At 41.6% G+C, this 20,490-nt stretch overlaps 1 protein-coding gene across 1 annotated transcript in view; it reads right to left on the bottom strand.

Annotated features, from left to right (window-relative positions):
• Positions 1 to 20,490, bottom strand: part of CAP2 (cyclase associated actin cytoskeleton regulatory protein 2) — a 107,813-nt gene that overhangs the window by 23,997 nt on the left and 63,326 nt on the right. The window contains exons 4-6 of the mRNA XM_028107335.2: positions 12,074 to 12,217; positions 11,653 to 11,738; positions 8,982 to 9,087 (exon numbers count right to left, since the gene is read on the bottom strand). Coding sequence (XP_027963136.1) covers positions 8,982 to 9,087; positions 11,653 to 11,738; positions 12,074 to 12,217 — 336 coding nt within the window. The remainder of the gene's footprint in view (positions 1 to 8,981; positions 9,088 to 11,652; positions 11,739 to 12,073; positions 12,218 to 20,490) is intronic.

The following is a 20,490-nucleotide window of genomic DNA, read 5'->3' as shown; positions in this document are numbered from 1 at the left end:
GGTGATGAGTGAGAACCCAGGGGTGCCCAGCATGGCTCAGCTCTGGGCTCAACTGACAGCTGAGCTCACTCAATGTCTCCTCCTGTTCAGGCACCCGGCTCCGTTCTGGGGAGCACCTCTGCCTGCACACCTAAACCACCCCCTTCTGATTTTCCTAAGAGGAGCTGGAGGAGAGGGTAGAGAACAGGACACTGCCAGTTACACAGCTGTCTCCAACGTTACACACGAAAGAATTGTTTTTTTAAAGATTTGATCTATTTATTTGAGAGAGAGAGAGAGCACATGGGAGGGGGGAGGGTCAGAGAGAGAAGCAAACTTCCTGCTGAGCAGGGAGCCTGATGCGGGACTCGACCCCAGGATCATGACCTGAGCCGAAGGCAGTCGATTAACCAACAGAGCCACCCAGGCGCCCAGGAAGAGAAAAATTTTAAAACTCTAAAAAATTCATATATTTTTATCAACCACCAATAAAACTCACATATTTTTGAGATAATAAACATAGCTTTAATTATAAAATGCTTACTTCAAGTGTCGTAGCACAGCTAACTCTAAGCTACTGTGTATGAAATTGTATTTATTTACTTATTTTATTTTTATTTAAGTAGGCTCCACACCCAGTGTGGAGACCAATATGGGGTTTGAACTCACGACCCCAACATCAAGACCTGAGCTGAGATCAAGAGTTGGGCACTCAACTGACTGAGCCCCCCAGGCGCCCCTGTAGATACTTATTTTTGACCTACACTTACTCTACTGAAGATATAGCTCAAGTACCAATAAAATCCCCAAATAATCCCCAAGCTCCCAAAGGCAGAAACTGAAGCTATAAGCAATAACTCATCAAATCAGACAACTGGTCGATAAATGATCAAGAGATCATTACACAAAGTCATACTCCTTTCTTCTATAAAACTGCATCTACCTCCAACCCTCCAGAAGCTACTCTCTAGAGATCACTAATTCACTGAAGCATTCTTTACAATAGCCAAGATATGGAAGCAACATGAACATCCACGGGTAGAGAATGGATGAGGAAGGTGTGGTACACACACACACAAAGGAATATTACTGAACCATAAAAAAAAATGAGAGCTTACCTTTTGTGACAATACGGATGGACCTAGACGGTATTAAACTAAGTGAAGTAAGTCAGATAGAGAAAGAGAAATGCCATATGATTTCACTTACACGTGGAATCCAAAAAACAAAACAAACGAACAAACCAAACAGCAGAAACAGACTCATAAATACAGAGAACAAAAAATAAATCAAATCAAATCAATAAATAAATGCAGAGAACAAACTGATGGGTGCGGGCGTGAGATGAGCAGAACAAGTGAAGGGGACTAGGAGGTACAGGCTTCCAGTTATAAAACAAGTAAGCCTCGGGAATGAAAAGCACAGCGTGGGGAACATGGTCAATAATGTAACTCTGTGTGGTGGCAGATGGTCGCTAGACATGGCGGTGATCACACCGTAATGTACGTAAACGCTGAATCATCACTGTGTGAACTCAACAGAGCACTGTGTGTCAACTACCCTTCAATAAAATAACAAAATAAAAGCCACCAATAAGGAGCATCATGGCAGCTTTTTCCCAGTCCTCACTCTTCCCACGTTGTCACAGCGGAGAACGGCAGCTACCCATTCTTCTTCGAGTTTGGAGACCCTGGACTGTCTGGTTTTGTCCTCCTCCTTTCTTCTTTGTCTCCTTGACTGATTGACTCCATTCCCCAGACAACGTTGCTCCCCAAGGTTTTTTCCTCCATCATGTCCTCTTTTTTTTTTTTTGGTCTCTGCATCCATTTAACTATGGTCCCTAGGCCTCCCCCTTGGTGACTTCACCTGCCTGCTACCCGCCTCCATGCAGAGTGTCTCACCTGCCCTGCAAAGACAGCACGGTGAAGGCTCCTGTCAAGGTTGTCTTGCTCCTCTACTAGCCCCTGCTGTGGATTTCCCTGTCTGTACTGATGTTGCTAGGATTCTCCCAGATTTCCAGACTGGAAACTTGGTGTTTAGGTTTGAGCTCTCTCTCTCACTCTCCCCTTTGTCCTCAACTTGGTGTCCACTCCATCTCTTTCTTTGCATTTCCGCCCCCACCCTCCAGGTCACATAGTAATTGCTGTAGCCCCAGCCATCCATGAAAGCCTCCTAGCATGGATCAGGGCCTCTAATCTCCTCTCTTTCCCATCTATCTTGCTATCTTGCACAACTCCTAAACCACCATCTATGGTGTGCTTGCTTTTTGCTCAAAAACCTATGGTGAAGGAAAAAACCCTACATACCACATATGGACCCATCTTGTTAGGGTAACATACAGACAGATTTCACCATCTGGCCCCAATCTGCCTTTCTGGCCTCAACTCTTGCCATGTTCAGCTCTGCAAAATTCACAACTTTTCTCTCAAAGTATTTTGTTCATGTCCTATGGGTATGCGCTGCATTCCCTGCTAAGAACTGCCCTTTCCTTTACTATCTATCTAGGGCCCTGTGAACTCTTATTCATCCTTCAAGACCCAAATCAAACGTCAGCCCCTCTGTCGCCCATTCCTCCCACCCAGGAAGTCTAATTAGCAAGGTTTAGTTTCCAACAGAGCCTTGTATTATTATTTATTTTCGCATCATAATTAGAACCTGCCGCTTGATGGCAGAGCCTGTAGCATAAGCAGAATGCCTGGTGTGTGCCTTGTACCTGGTAGGTAGCCAGTACACGGCTATTAAGTAAATGAATTACTAAATAAATGAAAGAGTAAAAATTAAACCTCTCCCCTGAGTCTCCCTCAAGTTGGACTCCTTGGATCCAGCTCGAATATACTAGAGCAGTGTTTTTCAAACCTTAACATGCACGTAAGTCACCTGGGGAAATCTTGTTAAAATGCAGGTTCTGATTCAGGAGGTCTGGGGGTGGGGCCTGGATTCTGCATTTCAAACAGGTTCCCAGATCGCTGCTGGTCCAGGAACCACAGTGCACTGCAGGATTGCATGCTCCCCCCGTGTTCTCTGCGAGCACAGAGCTTTGTGTTTACTTCTAGCATGATAACCATTGTATCAGGCTGTATTTGTTTGTCTGTCCTTTAGCAAGAATGTGTTTCAGTGGACAGGAACCATGTCGACTGTGTCTTATATCCATTTCTGCATGCTCGGCACCTTGCCCAGAACCTGGTGCTTGGTAGGTGCTTAAGCTATGTTTGTTTAATTACTAGTTTCTTTCAGGCTGTTCAAAGCCAATTCCAAGCTTACTTCATTATCTGTGCATTTGGAACGACTTTGTTAGTCAATGATACTCTTCACGCGCTCTGAGCAGTCTGGATCTTTTCCATAGGAGAACAAAAGTAATTGGTTACCCAAAGCCCCAAAAGGGAGCTAAAACCCCAAGAGCAATTAAGTCGACTGAACACAGCTGTGGTCAGGTAGACTGGAGCGAGCCATTCTCCATGGCCCGTAGCCCCGTGGAAGAGATCAAGGAGCTTTGTGATCCAGACAAGCGACACACCATCTAAGGCTCTACTGAGTCACTCGGATCAATAAACCTAAGGCACAGGTTTGGTACAAGCTCTAAATGAAAATTCTGATATAAAAGATTGAGAACAGTTTCCTCCTATAAAAATCAAGAGGGAGCCAGAGAGGCCAGAAGACAGGAAAACTTACAAGACATACATATTTAATGACACACGACAGGGCCTACATTATTTATAAGTCAGAATGCCCTCTGGCTGAGTTTTAATTTGCTCACAGCAAACTGTTACAACTTGTGTTTTGTTAACGGACATTTGGCCTTTACGCTGAGGAAGAGGCTGAAGAGAAAGATCGGGCCCCAGAAAAGGGAGGGAGGGTAAAATGTTTTGCTTTGAGAAAAATAAAACCCCACCGCGTCTATCACTGTAATACTCCCAACTACTTGCGTTTTTCTAGAGGTTCGATGCCTGAGAACTGGGGTACAGCGTAGATGTGTTTTAAATGCACAATCCTAACAGAAGGAGTCACGTCCCCGTTACATAAGACTTCATGCACGGTCGTTTACGTGTACTTTTATCCCTGTCTACAACTCATGATACCCTAGCGATTCCCAAAGCCAGAGGAACTCAGGAAGACATATGAAAGGACAGAAAGACGTCAACGTATTTAATACCAGAAAGCTAAGAAGACAAACATTTTAACCGATCTATGGAATCCTTTTCATGACCCTTTTCTGGCCAGAGCCACACGGAACGCAATAATAGTCTGAATGTCAATCTGGCCAATTCATGGAAAAAAAAAATCCGTTATTCTGGTAAATTTCAGTGTAAAGATGAGACCTGGGCCATTCAGCTCTTGTTATCTGATCTGCAGGAACTGCCAACAATATTACAGATCTGACCAACTGCAAGGGATGACAAATAACAGTGTCTCGCCTGGGCTCCTGCCAAAAGGCCGATTTATTCGACAAAGTGCGTTTGAAACGCAGCGCTGAGGAAACCGTGTAAATTAATATTGTAAAAGGGTCGCCAATAATTAAACTGAAAACTGCAAGTTGCTTCTGGCGCAGAGTCCTCCTGGACCTCCATCCTGGTGAAGGAAAGCTTACAGAAACGAGAAGATTTTGTTTCCCACAGTAAGCGTAACAGGAAGTGCTCCAGAGATGACCCACAGCTGCTGCCCCCCACTTGCCTGCACACTTGCGCACAGACCCCCACTCCAGTCTCAGGCCCGAAGAATCACCAGCCTCCAAGTCGACATTTCGCCCTGACAACTGAAGGGAGCGACAGTTGCCTGGCACAGCTGCGGTCTTGGGGCGAATGTCAGGAGGTGTGAGTTGGCAAATCCAGTCCCAACTGTGAACTCAGGGGGAGTGATCACTTCTGGGGGCGGTGGGCTCTGGGGAGCCCAGAGCCTCGCGCAGCCTGCTGCTGGGCCCCCAAAGCCCCAGAGGGCTCAAATCTCAACATCCAATTTGAAAATGGAGAAAACGTAAGGGTTACTCAAAATACTTGAGATGTTAAGTCACCATAAGCTTTTTGACTGTGTCCCTTAAGATGGAATGTGTTTCTTCAACCTTCTGAGCATTGCGGTATCTGTGAACGCCAACATCACATCTTGCTACATTCTCTTGGATCCTTATCATCTTATAAGTACATTCTGTTTGCATGGTTGTGATCAGTGGGCAAAGCCATGAAGTTATTCCTATTTATTTTTTCTTCCCAAGGCCATCTGATCAGAGCATTCTAACAGTCCGTGCAAGAATGCTGTGATTCTGAACGATTATCGTTCATTTTGCTGCTAGGTTGACAGACCATAGTAAGTGAAATCAGTTTGATTTATGCTATGGAGTATGTTTTGGAATCTTTTAAATAGTTTTTAGTCATTTAGATTTAAAATTAAAAACTATGGTTTTTTGTTTGTTTTGTTTTTTAAGATTTTATTTATTTATTTGTCAGAGAGAGAGAGAGAGAGAGAGAGCACAAGCAGGGGGAGGGGCAGAGGCAGAGGGAGAAGCAGGCTCCTTAGCAAGCAAGGAGCCCGACGCGGGATTCGATCCCAGCACCCTGGAATCAGGACCTGAGCCGAAGGCAGACACTTAACTGACTGAGCCACCCAGGCATCCCAAAATCTTTGGTTTTTATAATATACTTTGAAATATATATATATATTTTACCCCAAACCTTAGAAGAAGAGGACCAAAATATTAGGAAATATATTTCTATACATACGTCTTAAAGCTTGTAAAAGATTTTGCACATAGGATGTTCCCTGAACCAACACTTTCTTACCATAATCCTTCCTCACTTTTAATATCTGGCCAAAACTTTACCATCAAAGAAGTGAAGTAGGTGCTCTGCTTTATAACAATTACCATTTCATTTATTTATTTATTTATTTATTTATTTATTTATTTATTTATTTTTGAGGGAGAGAAAGAGCACCTGTGTGCATACATGAGCAGAAAGTGGGGAGGGGCAGAAGGAAAGGTAGAAGAATCTTAAGCAGGCTTCACACCTAGCGCAGAGCCCGACATGGGGCTCGATCTCATGACCCTGAGATCACAACCTGAGCCAAAATCAAGAGTTGGATGCTTAGCTGACTGAGCCACCCAGGTGCCCCTGCAATTACCATTTTAAATCGAATTCTCCCACAGCATAACATGTGCTTAGTACGTAATAGCTGCCATTACTATTACGGTAATCTACGATGCCCAATGCCTGCTCCAAGGATTATATTGTATATAAAATATATACACACTTATATAAATATAACATTTATGTTTTATAACAAGTTTCGAAAAATGTACCATGTGTCAGGTCATGAAATCAGTTTAGCAGGTCTCAGCCAGAATTTTATAAAACATGAAATAAAATAGAAAAAAATATTTGAATGCATTTCATATAGAGACAGAAGTGTTCTTGTAAAACTTATTTTAGTATTGTGAACAGGGTGGTTGTGGGGGGTGTGTGTGTATATGTGTGAACTGTATTTCTCATCATTAGTTGCTTTTTAAAGTTTGAAAGCCATTGTTACAAGGCTTATATTTCTAATGAAAATAATGAAAACCTAAGTATTCACTCTAGAATAAAGGAAAACAACTATGTTTATTTTTCTATAATTAATATTTGATTCTTTTTTTTAGAGGGGGGAGGGGCAGGAGAGAGGGAGAATTTTAAGCAGGCTCCACGTCCAGCATGGAGCTGAAACGAGGCTCCATCTCATGACCCTGAGATCATGACATGAGCCAAAATCAAGAGGCAGATGCTCAACCGAATGAGCCACCCAGGTGCCCCTAATATTTGATTCTTATCTTATATGTTCAAAACACCATTAACTCAGCTTCGTACATTGTGGTAAAAGGTATTGAAACCATTTAAAAGTAATTTTCTTTTCCGTGGGTGTTGTTAGAAAATTAATGGACTAGCTTTTATCGACATGATTATTTCTCACAAATGGGTTCTCTTTTCTTTTCCATTTATCTACCATGAATATAATAATAAGACATCCAAGGACTCTTGCTTGTTGGCTTACTACTCTCTGGTGATGACCTAGTTCCGTGGCAAACACGTGACAATTCCCCTTTATGACAAACTGATCTATAACAAGACAGCATCTCATTGGACGTGTATGAAAAGTAATTCCAATCCATCCACCCAAACACCCACCCGCATCCTTATACAACTTTCCATATTAAAACACTTCAAGCGTTTATGAACTCTTCTCAAAAATCATAATATTGTAGGCAGAAGAAAAATAATGAACTTAGTTGTTGTACTTTGCAACTGTGCATTTTTGCTTATGGAGAAAATAGGAAAAGTAGAAAATAAGAGGAAGTATTAGTCTATGGGGGTCAATGTTAACGTTTGTACAAGGGTTGGCGAGCAAAGGCAGAAGTCCCACACTCCTTTGAAAAGTCACAAACTTGGCATTGGTATTAAGCTGACCTCACCAACATCAATGTTCTGGATGAGAGTTAGGGCCGGGAGCATGGCCACCGGGAGAATGAGAGTTCTATCCCTAAACAGAATTCACAAATTCGCCACTTTCTTTTCTCAATATTAACACCAGTTGGACCATCCACTTTGACCATTTAAAGGCAACATTCATTTCTAATGGAAGGAAGTTTCCATGGGAAGCCTTTCTATAACAAGTGCAGAGACTTAAGAGGGCAAGGAAGAGTTTAAGAGTCCCCTACCTCACAATTTTTTTTTAAGATTATATTTATTTTAGAGGGAGAGAGAATGTGTGTGTGCGTGAGAGCAGGGTAAAGGGGCAGAGGGAAAGGGGAGAGAGAATCTCACGTAGACTGCCCTGAGTGCAGCACCCCACCTGGGGCTCGATCTCATGACCCTGAGATCATGACCTGAGTCGAAATCAAGAGTGAGATGCTTAACTGACTGAATCGCCCAGGCTCCCCTCCCTACCTCACAGTTCAGTTCAAACCATTTATTGAGTACTTGCTCTGTGCCAGGTACTGTGTTAGGGGCTGGAGACAGAGATGAGTTTCCAGTTGAGTGGGAGAGCCTCCAAAACACACACATACAAATGACAATCGTATGAGCTGAGGGCTGTGACTGAGCTACATTCAAGATACAAGGAAGCAGAGAGGAGAAACATCCGTTCCAGGGAAGGTCATACGGCATGACCTATGTTTGGGACATTGCAGAAAGGGCTAAACCATCTGAGATCTGCAAACTTTGAAACGACAACAATCTGATTTGGTTTGACCTAAGCACTGCATGTGTTCAGGATTCCACAAGCAGTTTGGCAGTGCTGGGAAGCAGTGAGAGACGGGAAGAGAGGACGGACCAGGCTGAAGACAAGGGCAGGGCAAAGGTCACGGTCAACATTCAAAGGCTGGGATCCTATCCTACAACTAAGATGCTATTCAAAGCACTAGGATTGCCCGAGTATTCAAAAATATTATTGGAGAAATCTTGAATGCCAAAAGAGAAATTTAAAACATTTAAAAAGACATTTTTATTAGGAATTCTCTCTCCTTAAAATTGTAACTATTTTCAAACCTTCCCATTTCCTTTAATTTTTATCACAGTTTCTTAATATATATGCCATCTTAGTGCTCAAAACCTTTTGCACTCTATCACATTGGCTGGTAAATCATTTCCCATGTAGACATCATATATGTTAGATTTTAAATATTTATTTACTTAAGTAATCTCTACACCCAACACAGGGCTTAAACTCATGATCCTAAGGTCAAGAGTCACAAACTCTCCCGACTAAGCCAGCCAGGTGCCCCTCATATATGTTACTTTTAACAGCTGAAGAATGTTTCGCTGGGTTCTTACCATGGACAACTTAACCATTTTCTTTCTGCATGTCCTATAGGCAGTCTCCAGATTGCTCCATGACAAATGACACTTGCATAAACAGTTTCTACATACCTATTTTATCTTACGCTTTCCTTGAGGTAAATTCTAAAGTGTGACGTTTCTAGGCTACCAGGAATGAATATTTCTATGGCCTTTCTTTACCTGGGTGGCAAAAGGCTTGGTACTTACGGTTTTGCTCCAAGTAAGGCCTGTGGTGTGGTGTTCCTTGATGTATGCTTGCAGCTCACTCCAAATGCTCAAATATGACTTCACCCAATCCACATGGCGTAAATCGCTTTGTTATAAAAAAGGGTGGAAGAGAGTAGAGTTAGGATCTAAAATAAACTTTAAAAAAGATTGGTGGGAACATGGGAATCCAGTAACTAAGGCTCTGGATGACCCTGGACCAATTGTCTTTCCAATTCTGAAAAGGACCCTGACAGGCTGGTGACCCAGGTCTCTACTGAGAGGAGTCAAATGCCCCCCCTGCGCTCCAGGCGTGGGGCAGAGAGGACCCCGGGGAGTGGACCAGCAATTCAGGCCATGCGTCCTCACGTGATCTCTCACGGGGAGATGAACGTGGAGGGAGACCATTTCTTTCTGCACCGCTTCTAATGCAAAATGAAAAACAATGTGCTTTCAGAAAGGAGAATTGGTATTGGAAAAAAAAAGTCTTCTGGCTTGCTTTTTAATAATCTGATTGAATTATCTGGCCAAGAGAGTCATGAAATTGGGAGAAGTTTAGGGTGGTAAGGAGGGTGCTGTTGCAAGGAGATTTCCTACAAACAGGGAACACCCAGTCCCTAATGCAACACAGAGTTGTAGCACTGGGCACAAGTGCTCAACCAAACGCCTGTTTCCCGAACACAGGATGACTGAACTCTTTGAGGGCAGCTCAGCACTGTGGCTGTTTTTTTGTTTTGTTTTAATATAATAGTTTTTCTGAGATACAATTCACATCCCATACAATTCACCCATTTAAAGTGTATAATCCAATAGATTAGGTCAACAGAGTCATACAACCATCACCAGTCAATTTTGTAAGAGTACATCACCCCAAAAAAGAAATCTCATATCCATTAGCAGTTACCCCACATTTCCCCCATACTTCCCCAGCTCCGGGCAATTGCTAAGCTATTTTCTGTCTCTATGGATCTGCCTATTCTAGAATTTCATATAAATGGAATCATACAATATGTGGGGTTTTTTTTTTTTGTATCTGACTTCTTTCACTTAGGATGTTTTCAAGGTTCATCCATGCTGCTCTTGTATCAATACTTCATTTTCTTTTTTTTTTTTAAAGATTTTATTTATTTATTTGAGAGAGAGAATGAGAGAGAAAGAGCACATGAGTTGGGGAGGGTCAGAGGGAGAAGCAGACTCCCCGCTGAGCAGGGAGCCCGATGTGGGACTCGATCCCGGGACTCCAGGATCATGACCTGAGCCGAAGGCAGTTGCTCAACCAACTGAGCCACCCAGGCGCCCAATACTTCATTTTCTTAATGGCTGAATAACATACCATTGTATGGATATACATTTTATCTATCTATTGCAGTTGACGAACATTTGGGTTGTTTCCACTTTTTGGCTATTGTAAATAATGCTGCAACAAACATTTGTGTACAAGCTTTTGTGTGAACATGTTTCATTTCTTTTGGAAATATATCTAGGAGTAGAATTGCTGAGTCTGTCTGTTTATTGCAGTAAAAAATATCGGTACATATTTCTTAAACTGAGTGGTGGATACAGGGAGTATTTTTTCTGTTGTGATTGTATCTTCCATATATTTTATAAATATTCTTTCATATCTACTCAATGTTTATTAAAATGAAAAATAACCTAAAAGTGAAAGTTATGCAAATTTTGAATTGTAATATTGGTCAGTGACCTGGTCCTCAAGTTTCTCCAGTTGAACAGCCTAGGCCAGCGAGTGAGATGCAGGAGCCCCTGCATTTGCCAGCTGATGAACACTTCTGCTTCTGCCACCCAAGAGCTCAGAGGGGGATCCACTCTTGAGCCCGGCTCAATACTCCTATATCCATCGTCTCTTGTGCCCAGGGAATGGAACTTTATTGCTTTTATTTTTGTCTCATTTCTTCTCTGAGTGACTAGATATCAGCCACATCACATTTAGCTAGTTGTTTATAGGGCCAGCCGTGACATTATGTATCAGAGGGGAAGAAAGCCCATGACATCCCTTGAGTAGTTTAGACACACTTATGGCATGTCTACATTCGATCCCATTTTCAATTCCAACACCAGTTTAAAGTGTCTCTAGGATCTATTATTTGTACCGTAGAATGCGATGCCTTTTTAATCTGGTTCTTCAGCTTGGTTTGGAGTCATCTATGCTGCTCTTTTTATAGATGTGTCTCTCTTGTCCACCCCAATTGTATTTTGTCTTAACGCACTCATGGTTTCCCTCTCAGTGGCCTGGTTAATTGTCACATCTCATTTCTGTTGCTCATTTACACTTCATTTCCCGATTTCTCCTTTCTTCTCTCTGCTCACCCACCAACTCTGTCTTGGGCAGCATAAAGAGTTGTGACCCTCTAGGGCGGGGCCATCACGAACCATCACAGAGCTCTCTGGCTGTTGTGGGAATACGTATGGGGGGACACGGATTCAAGTAGGGAGTTTATCATCACAAGAGAACTGAGGCAGATTTCCTAATGCACATACATTATCTGGATAACAGACCTCACTTCCCACTTTGCTTTAGCTGCAAAGGTGGGATATTTCCTTAACATTTACCGTAAACTCGCCTTTGAGAGGAATCAGGGGTTGAACTACATGAAGCTTTGGGACAAATGTCTAACAAGCAAGCAACTGAAAATTTGGCTAATAAAGGAATACGTACCTGTGTTTGTAGTCTTTTAGGACCCTGTTAGTGTAAAAGGTAGCGGCATCGTTCATCTCCTTGACATAAGGACCGGGTTTGGGGGACTGAGAGCAGGGCCATCACCCAAGCATAGAAGGAAAAAAAATAGGATAAGAAAGAGAATGCCTTCAAGATGAAGAAAAGCCATGGAAATATTAAGTGAAAGCTGGAGGCAAACATTTTGCTCTGTAAAGGGGCGGGCGTGAGACATTTCCACATCTCAGAACACAAAGCACTGAACCATAAACAGGGTAAGAAAGATCTGGAGCATTCACCTTGAGAGGAATTCCTCGCAGTGTCATAGACAGAGGAAAGAGCCCGAAAGTAGCTAGAAGTTCTCCCAAACACTCCAAAAAGGGGACAAGGTGCCGGGATGCCATTCCACGCAGACAGGACTCACCACAGCTATCCAGCCGAGGGCAGGGATGCTTTCGCTGACAGCCGAGAGATGATTGAACATTTTACTCCCCCGGTTTCTCTCTCGGAAAGTCTGGATTTCCTGAATCTTCTCTGATATTGGTTTCAGAAGCACAGCCACGTCATTCTGCAAGCAAACATTGAGCACTGTGACTAAGGGCAGAATAGAAGCTCGGGCCGCTATCCAGGTTGGCCTCCGCGGGAGTGCTCGGGACCTGTCATCTGTCAGGGGCTTCCAGAATAAGACGGATTGTTGTTGTTGTTATGGTAATACTGTATTTTCATTCTCGGAAGGACAAAAATTGTACATATTTTTAACATTATTAAAACTGTCCTCTGGAGACATGGACAAAACCCAGCCATATGAAATAGCCCCTGTTTTAGAGAGTCCTGCATGGACCACAGGGACACTGAGTGTGGTCAGTTATATTTCCAAATGGAATACACAGATCACACGCTGGAAGGACACAGGCCTAAAATCAGGGTGGGTGAGAGGTTAGTCAAAAGCTATCTTCTTGGGGCGCCTGGGTGGCTCAGTCGTTAAGCGTCTGCCTTCGGCTCAGGTCATGGTCCCAGGGTCCTGGGATCGAGCCCCGCATCGGGCTCCCTGCTCCGCGGGAAGCCTGCTTCTCCCTCTCCCACTCCCCCTGCTTGTGTTCCTGCTCTCGCTGTGTCTCTCTCTGTCAAATAAATAAATAAAATCTTAAAAAAAAAAAAGGCATCTTCTTGTTCCTGTGGGAACTGATGTGAGGGAGGGTCTTCGGTTTGACCACAGTTCCCCTAATCCATGGGAAAAAGTGGAAATGTTCCATGGAGGCTCTTTTTAAGAAAATGTGATTGCTTATAATATTTACAGTCACCTGAGTCTGGTTTGGCTTTCTACATTGTACCCTGTGAACTTGGCCAACGACCACTGGGTAGCCTAGCTTCTGATTAATTAAATCAACAACTAACTTCCTTAGTCATATGAAAAATGACTTTCAAAATTATGTGAGCTGAGTTACGAAGTATCACAGAGACAGGTGCCTGGACCACCTCTCCATCCATCCCTTTAGCGATGTCTACTTTCTTTGGTTTTGAAGTAGATACAAGGTTACCTGATTTTTTTTTTTTGTTTTTTGTTTTTGTTTTTGTTTTGGTTAAATGTGCTCCAAAGAACTAGAAACAGTTTGTACTTCAGCTTTGTAAAAGTAGTTGAAGACGTTTTGGCAATATTTTATGGAATCTCGTTTGCAGGAAGAAAAATGGAAAAGCCCTTAGAACTCCTTCATTTCTTTAACTTCAGAGTAAAGGTTCTCAACTTTGGCCACACATTGAAATTACCTGGGAGCTTTGAAAAACAGAAGCCTGGGTCCCAGTCCCAGAGACTGTGATTTAACTGGTCTGGAGGAGGCCTGGGGTTGGGGGAGGGTGGGCAATGCTCCCCAGGTACAGATTTTAATCACTGCTATAGTGGTGGCGTAGGACCCCAAAGGACAGTTGTTTCTGCCAGGGACAGCTGACCATTAGGGAAGAAACTGCATTCAGCTACAGCAATTTCCAGACCTCACTTCTCCTTCTTGACCCCTTTATAACCCTTCCCCTACAAGAAAAGCACGTCAGGGCTTTGGAATTAGAATGACATCAGTTCAAATCTCAGCTCTGCCACTTACTACCTATGTGACCTCGAGCAAATTCCTTAATCTGAGCCTTGGTCTCCTCATCTGTAAGTCAGAGATAATAATACCTATAGCCCATAGCTACAGGAGATAGAGCATTTTAAGCCTCTGTCACAGGGGAGGTACACAATAAGTGGACGTGATTATTATTACTATTATGCAATTACCTTAGACTGGAGGCAAAAGGGCGGTCCTCTGTAATATGTAATACTCAAATAATGTCTGTGCATTTAAGATAAGAGAAGCTCCAAAGAAACATCCACCTAGGCTAACAGGATGTTAAGGTTATAGAAGTCCAAACTGGGTTGGTTCAGCTTTTGACCGACCCATTTGAGTAGGTCACAATCAGTGTTTCCAAAAGTAACTGAAAGAGGGCATTCACACGTATTTCACGTGGGTGCGTGATTCGTGAATAATTTGTTTCATTTACGCGGCCCATGTATGCATGCGTGTGTATTGGTGTGTGTGCATTTGTGTACTGAACTACATAGTACAATGTATTTCTCATTATGAATCTCAGTCTAAAAGTTTGAGAAGCATGGATCGAATCCAATTCTCCCACCTCACATAACTAGGAGACAAGATTAGCTAGCAAGCATTAGTTGAGCTGGAGCTAGAACCCAGGGCTTCTAAGAAGCCCCGAGACAGTTCTCTGCATTGGGTGCTCAAAAAAATACAGTTAGCTCCCCACACACAGGTTTCCTCTCTGCCAGCAAGACTAGAGAAAGGTATTGTGAAGACATTAAGGGCTCAGGTCTGGAATGAGACTACCTGGGTTCAAGTCCTTGCTGGCCAGTGGACTAAGCCCTAGGCCTTTCCACACACTACCAAACGTGTCTACGATCCCATGATCTCATCTGCAAAATAGTGTTGAGAATGGTCCCTACTTCACAAGGTTGTTAGGAGTAAATGAGAGGACACGTCTGCACTTGGTACAGAGTCAGGTATGTTGGGGTGCTCAGCAAACGGGGGGTGATCTCAAGGTATCTGTCAGTGAAGCCTCTGATTGACCAGATTCACTGCCCAGCTCCTTCTTATCACTTATATGCAAACACAGGGAGAGAGATTTCCTAGTTGGGATATGCAAATGGATAGAGGTGCGTTTTTGTCTGGAAGAAACAAAAGAATTCTAGGCAAAGAGAGCAAGGTGCTCTCAAAGTTCTCAGGGGACTTTTTAATTCTTCCATACTGAAGGAGGAGAAAAACAAAAAAGTTGCTGCAGAAGCTAGCCAGGTCTTGTGGAAAATTCAGGAATACCTCTCCACCTTCTCCTCTTAGAATTAATCCAAAGAAAAGGTCTTATAGATTTGGCAAGGAGACCCTGACTCAGGGTTGTTGTGGGCTGAACTGTGTCCTTCACAAATTCAGGTGTTTAAGTCCTAACCCCTGGTACTTCAGGACATGCTTCTATTTGGAGGTAAGGTCTTAAAAGAGGTAATTAAGCTAAAATGAGCTCACTAGGGTGGACCCCCAACCCAAAAGGACACAGACGTGTAGGAGGGAAGATCATGTGAAGACACAGGGAGATGCCCGCCTTCTGTAAGCTGAGGAGAGAGGCTTCAGAAGAAATCAACCGCCATCTTGATTTCAGACTTCCAGCCTCCAGAACTGGGAGAAAGTAAATTTCTATTGTTTAAGCCACCTAGTCTGTGGTACTTCATTCTGTCAGCTCTAGCAAACTAGTATAAGGGTGTAATGGCTTTACAGGAGGGGCAAACAAGCACCTCTGAACACTCAACAGCAAACAGATCTCTAAATAAAACAACCCTCCCCTCCCCAAACATTCCCTGCCCAAACACAATTCTTCCATGTTTGTTTCTTAATGTCTGCCAAAAGTCAGGTTTAAATGTTCTCCTTGGAATTTCCACTTTTTATTTATTTATTACAGCATTTTTTAAAATTAAGTAAACACTACCCCACAACATGGGGCTCCAACTCACGACCTCAAGATCAAGAGTTGCACACTCTACTGAGTGAGCCAGTCAGGTGCCCCTGGAATTTCACTCTGAGAAGGGAAACATTTCCCTCTTCAAGGGATTCTTTTTAGTCCAAATTCAAAACCCAGCTAGAGGTGTGTTGTAGGTACTTCCAGAAGACAGCTGATTTTTATTTATGGCAAAACTACTAAAAAGCATCCTGATTTTGTCCAACAATTCGCTAAACTGTAATATTCTTGCTCCAATGACATTTTGAGAAAGGCCAGAATATCTGAATTGTTGGTGATATCTGGCCTATTGCCCCAAGGCGGAAAATAACCAGAAACATTGTATTTACAATGTTAGATTGATTTATTAAGGCCATCTTCATTTATCTCCAACTTCCCAAGAACAAACTTTAAGGTCTGAGGAGACAGGGTATTCTGGAAGATATTTTATATGGGTTATCTGATGAAAGCATCATAAAGATTGAGAAAGTTTTCTTTTGCCTTAGTTTGGCAATTGCACGAAGAAATGTCCTCATTAAAAAGAAAAAAAAAGAAAAGAAAAGAAAAAGAAAAAGCCAGGCTCAGAGATCTAAGTACAACGGCTATTTGCATAACCTTAATAAACAGTATAGCTTTTATTCTGTGCCAGCAGATTTCTCCTGTACTTCAAACTAGGCTTACATTCTCCAGCTCATCCTGAACTTTCACAGCTGGAATCAAACACAGAGAGAACATTCGGGTGATGGTGTGATTTCTGTCAAGACTGAGGGCGTCGGGATGTCAGAGAAAAGGCAAATGTGAGAGGCGATTAGAGGTATTGCCACCTGTTTGAGTATTGAGCCTGTATTAGGCGTACTCGATAAATACAGGTTGAAAGGCCGATGTCAATCAAGGGCTTTCCACTCATAGAAGGAGATACATTTACCAGGCGTGCTGGTTTTGTTTTGTTTTGTTTTTTGTTTTTTTTTTAATGGATGTCCTGGTGATGGCTCCTCAAAAACATCTAGCAATTACTGTGCTTCAGATGGGCTAGTTTTACAAAGGTCTCATTCAGATTACTTTTTAAAAACTCATCACTCAAGTTTCTTTTATTCTGAGAGACCTGTCCCTGAAAGAAAACCATTTTGCAAGGCTCAAATGAAGAGTAACTGAAAAGTCTTGCCTGCCCTTCCCCTGGGTTCCGTGGGCTTCAGCAGAAGGAGAGAGTATTTCAGGACTCCCTGTCTTTATGACCCCAGTTTCTGCTTTAAAGTTGAAGAATTGAGACCCATTATCAGCTTCATCTCAGTTTAGCTCCAGAAATAATTGTTTTGCAGAAAGTAAAATTAAAGAGCTTTATCAGCAAGCTCTGTAGAAACTTTACCCAAAAAGGAAAACCAAATTTCCACTCATGCTATTTTGTAAGGGATGGAGCAAACCCTGGGACTTTGACCTCAAAATGTGTCACTGAGTGAAAGGAAATAAGCCTATTTCTGGAATCCAGGGTTTTTATGTGGTTCAACATCAGGTAGAGAATGGATCAATCCATCATTACTTCTTTTTAAATAATTTTTTTGGATTATAAAATTAATAAGACTATGAAACATTGGGAAAAAAACAGATGGGAAAACATAAGTGAATAATAAACATACTTAATTCCACTGCATGAAAAAAAACATGCTAAATGTTTATTCTTTTCTGGTAGATATGCTTATTAGAGATCTCTTCAAAAATAACAATAATTACTTTAAAAACAATGGCTATTAAGAACATAAAGAGGAGTCCTTGAATTCAAGCAGTTCAGTTAAAACAAGCAAGCACACAAACAAATAAAATCCCACCTATATATTCTTGGCAAGTACTGTGAAAATTCTATAATTTTAGAAAGAATGTTTTAAATGTAAATACTACAAAAGCATTACTATTACGACTCAGGCAAACTCAATAGCATCAAAGAGAAAATTGGATTTTAACTATTTGAATCCCACTTACATTTAAATTCAAGAAAACTCACATCAAACAGTAATTCTCAGCCAACCATACTGCCAAGTATCAATCATTATTACTTTGGCTAATGTGTTTTTGTGCAAAGTTCTATGAGGTGACTCCACTTTGGTGCATGAGTGTACATGTGTATGACTTATAGCCCAGAAGATATATATAGAAAGGTATATATCAAAGAGTTAACAAAAATTTTTTGTTTAATTTTATTGGCTTATTCATATATTCTACATTTTCCAATCTGTACCTGCATTTCTTTTGTGATGAAGGGAGAAGTTTTAAAACATCTTAACCAGTTTTGTAACATTTGGTTTTAGAAAAAAATTTTAATAGGTACTATTAAATTTACATATATCAAAAAATGTTAAGCCTCTTCCTTGCTATCAGGAAAGCAGCTTCAGGGAAACATTATCAGAAATTATCAGAAGGAATTATGCAGATGAAGAGTAGGCAAAAGTTATCCAAATCAGGAACAGTATTTGCTTCTAAAAATATATTATTTGGGCATGTGCTAATAAATGAAGCAATTGTTTTCACCATTTTAAGTTAGGAGCAAATATTTTTTCTCAGAAACATTAACTCGAGTTAACCTGCTTTGGTGCAGTTGTAGACATTTCCCTAGGCCAGCTCCCCTTCGTGTTCCTCTTACATAAAATTTTTCCACTGTTCAGAAACGTTTTGGAGGTTTGAGAATATGCCTTGTGGAAAGACTTTTAGAAACACTTTACATTTGAGACAATTTGTAAATTTAAAACATTTGCAAAACTGTCACAGAAGTCAATCTCAATAAACAAAACTCACCGAGCCCTGCAAATGTACATGATACCATGTTAGTTGTCATCATGACAAGTTCCTTGGAAAATATTTGTATATGTTTGTAAGGATTTACATTCCACACATATATCTCATTTTAGGGTTCGCCTAAACTCTCTTTAAAAATACACTTAAGAATCCCAAAGGCTTTTGCTTATATTTCTTAAAAATCATTTTTAAAAAGTAAAACCATGAAGACTTGGTCTCCTTGGGGGAATGAATTTTTTTTTTTTAAGATTTTATTTATTTATTTGACAGGGAGAGACACAGCAAGAGAGGGAACACAAGCAGGGGGAGTGGGAGAGGGAGAAGCAGGCTTCCCGCGGAGCAGGGAGCCCGATGCGGGGCTCGATTCCAGGACCGTGAGATCATGACCTGAGCCGAAGGCAGATGCTTAACGACTGAGCCACCCAGGTGCCCCATGGAGGGGGGCGGCGGATGAATTGTTTTGGAGAGTTGCATTGTCCTGATACCTAAGAGAGAAGCTTCCAACATGCAAAAACTCCTACTTAAATTTTTAATGTAAATCTTTCAACAACCCATTATACTCGTCAGAACTTTTTTTTTTCAGTAATTTTTTTAAAAACAAACCATTTCAGACATACATAATAGCACAGACACTAACAGGCATCCATGTATATGAAACATAACTTAATATTGCATAGGGGAGCACCTGGGTGGCTCAGTCAGTTAAGCGTCTGCCTTCGGCTCGGGTCATGATCCCAGGGTCCTGGGATCGAGCCCTACGTTGGGCTCCCTGCTCAGCAGGGAATTTGCTTCTCCCTCTCCCCCTGCCCCTGCTCTTGCTCTCTCTCTCTCTCAATCAAATAAATAAATAAATAAAAATTAATGATAAATAAATAAAATCTTTAAAAAAATATTGCACTGAGGTCCAGGATCATCATTATACTAATCCTTTACATGACATTTGCTGGGAAACAGCTGAAAATGCAGAGGCCTGGAGCCCGGGACAAACTATTTAGACCGAACCTCAGGGAAGGCACGGAAGCTTGATGTCAAACTGTTCTATTTTTCTCATAAAGGTAGAACAGTGCACTTGCAGTTGCAAATTGCGCATTTTTAAAATTGAGGCATAATCTACATATAAATTATATTAGTTTCAGGTGTATAACAATGATACTTGTGTATATTGCTAAATAATCACCATAACTCTGATTCATAACCCTCACCATATATAGTTACAAGATATTTTTCTTGTGATGAGAGATTTTAAGATTTACTCTCCTAGCAACATTCAAATATGCAATGCAGTATTATTAACTATAGTCACCATGCTCTATGTTACATTCCCGGGACTTACTTATTTTAGAGCTGGAAGTTTGTATCTTTTAATCCCCTTCCCCCGGTTTGCTCCCCTCCTCCCCTTCCCACTGACAACTCCCAATGTGTCCTCTCTATGAGCTTAGTGTTTTGGTTTTGTGTTGTTTTTTTTTTTTTTGATTCTACATATAAGTGAGATCATATGGTATTTGTCTCTCCCTGATTTATTTCACTTAGCATATGCCTTCAAGGTCCACTCATGTTGTCACAAACGGCAAAATTTCATTCTTGTTTATGACTAAGTAATATTCCATTGTATATATATTCCCATTCGTTCATCCATCCTGATTGACACTCAGGCTGTTTCAAAGTCTTGACTATTGCAAATAATGCTGCAATGAACACGGGGGTGCAGATATCCCTTCATTTTAGTGTTTTCGTTTCTTTTGGAAAAATACCCAGCAGTGGGATTGCTGGGTCATATGGTAGTTCTATTTTTAATTTTTTGAGGAACCTCCATACTGTTCAGTGGCTACACCAATTTACATTCCCACAAATTGGGCATTTTTTATTAGAATTTTTTTTAAGATTTTATTTATCTATTTGACAGAGAGAGAGAGCACAAGCAGAGGCAAAGGCAGGCAGAGGGAGAAGCAGACTCCTCGCTGAGCAGGGAGCCCGATGCAGGGCTCGATCCCAGGACCCTGGCATCATGACCTGTGCGGAAGGCAGACGCTTAATGAC

Source organism: Eumetopias jubatus, unplaced genomic scaffold, assembly GCF_037043125.1.
Source record: "Eumetopias jubatus isolate StellerSeaLion01/CBP00866 unplaced genomic scaffold, mEumJub1_p1.0 scaffold_6, whole genome shotgun sequence".
Lineage (NCBI taxonomy): Eukaryota > Metazoa > Chordata > Mammalia > Carnivora > Otariidae > Eumetopias > Eumetopias jubatus.
The sequence above is the reverse complement of the archived record's forward strand: the minus strand, read 5'-3'. Positions and strand labels throughout refer to the sequence as shown.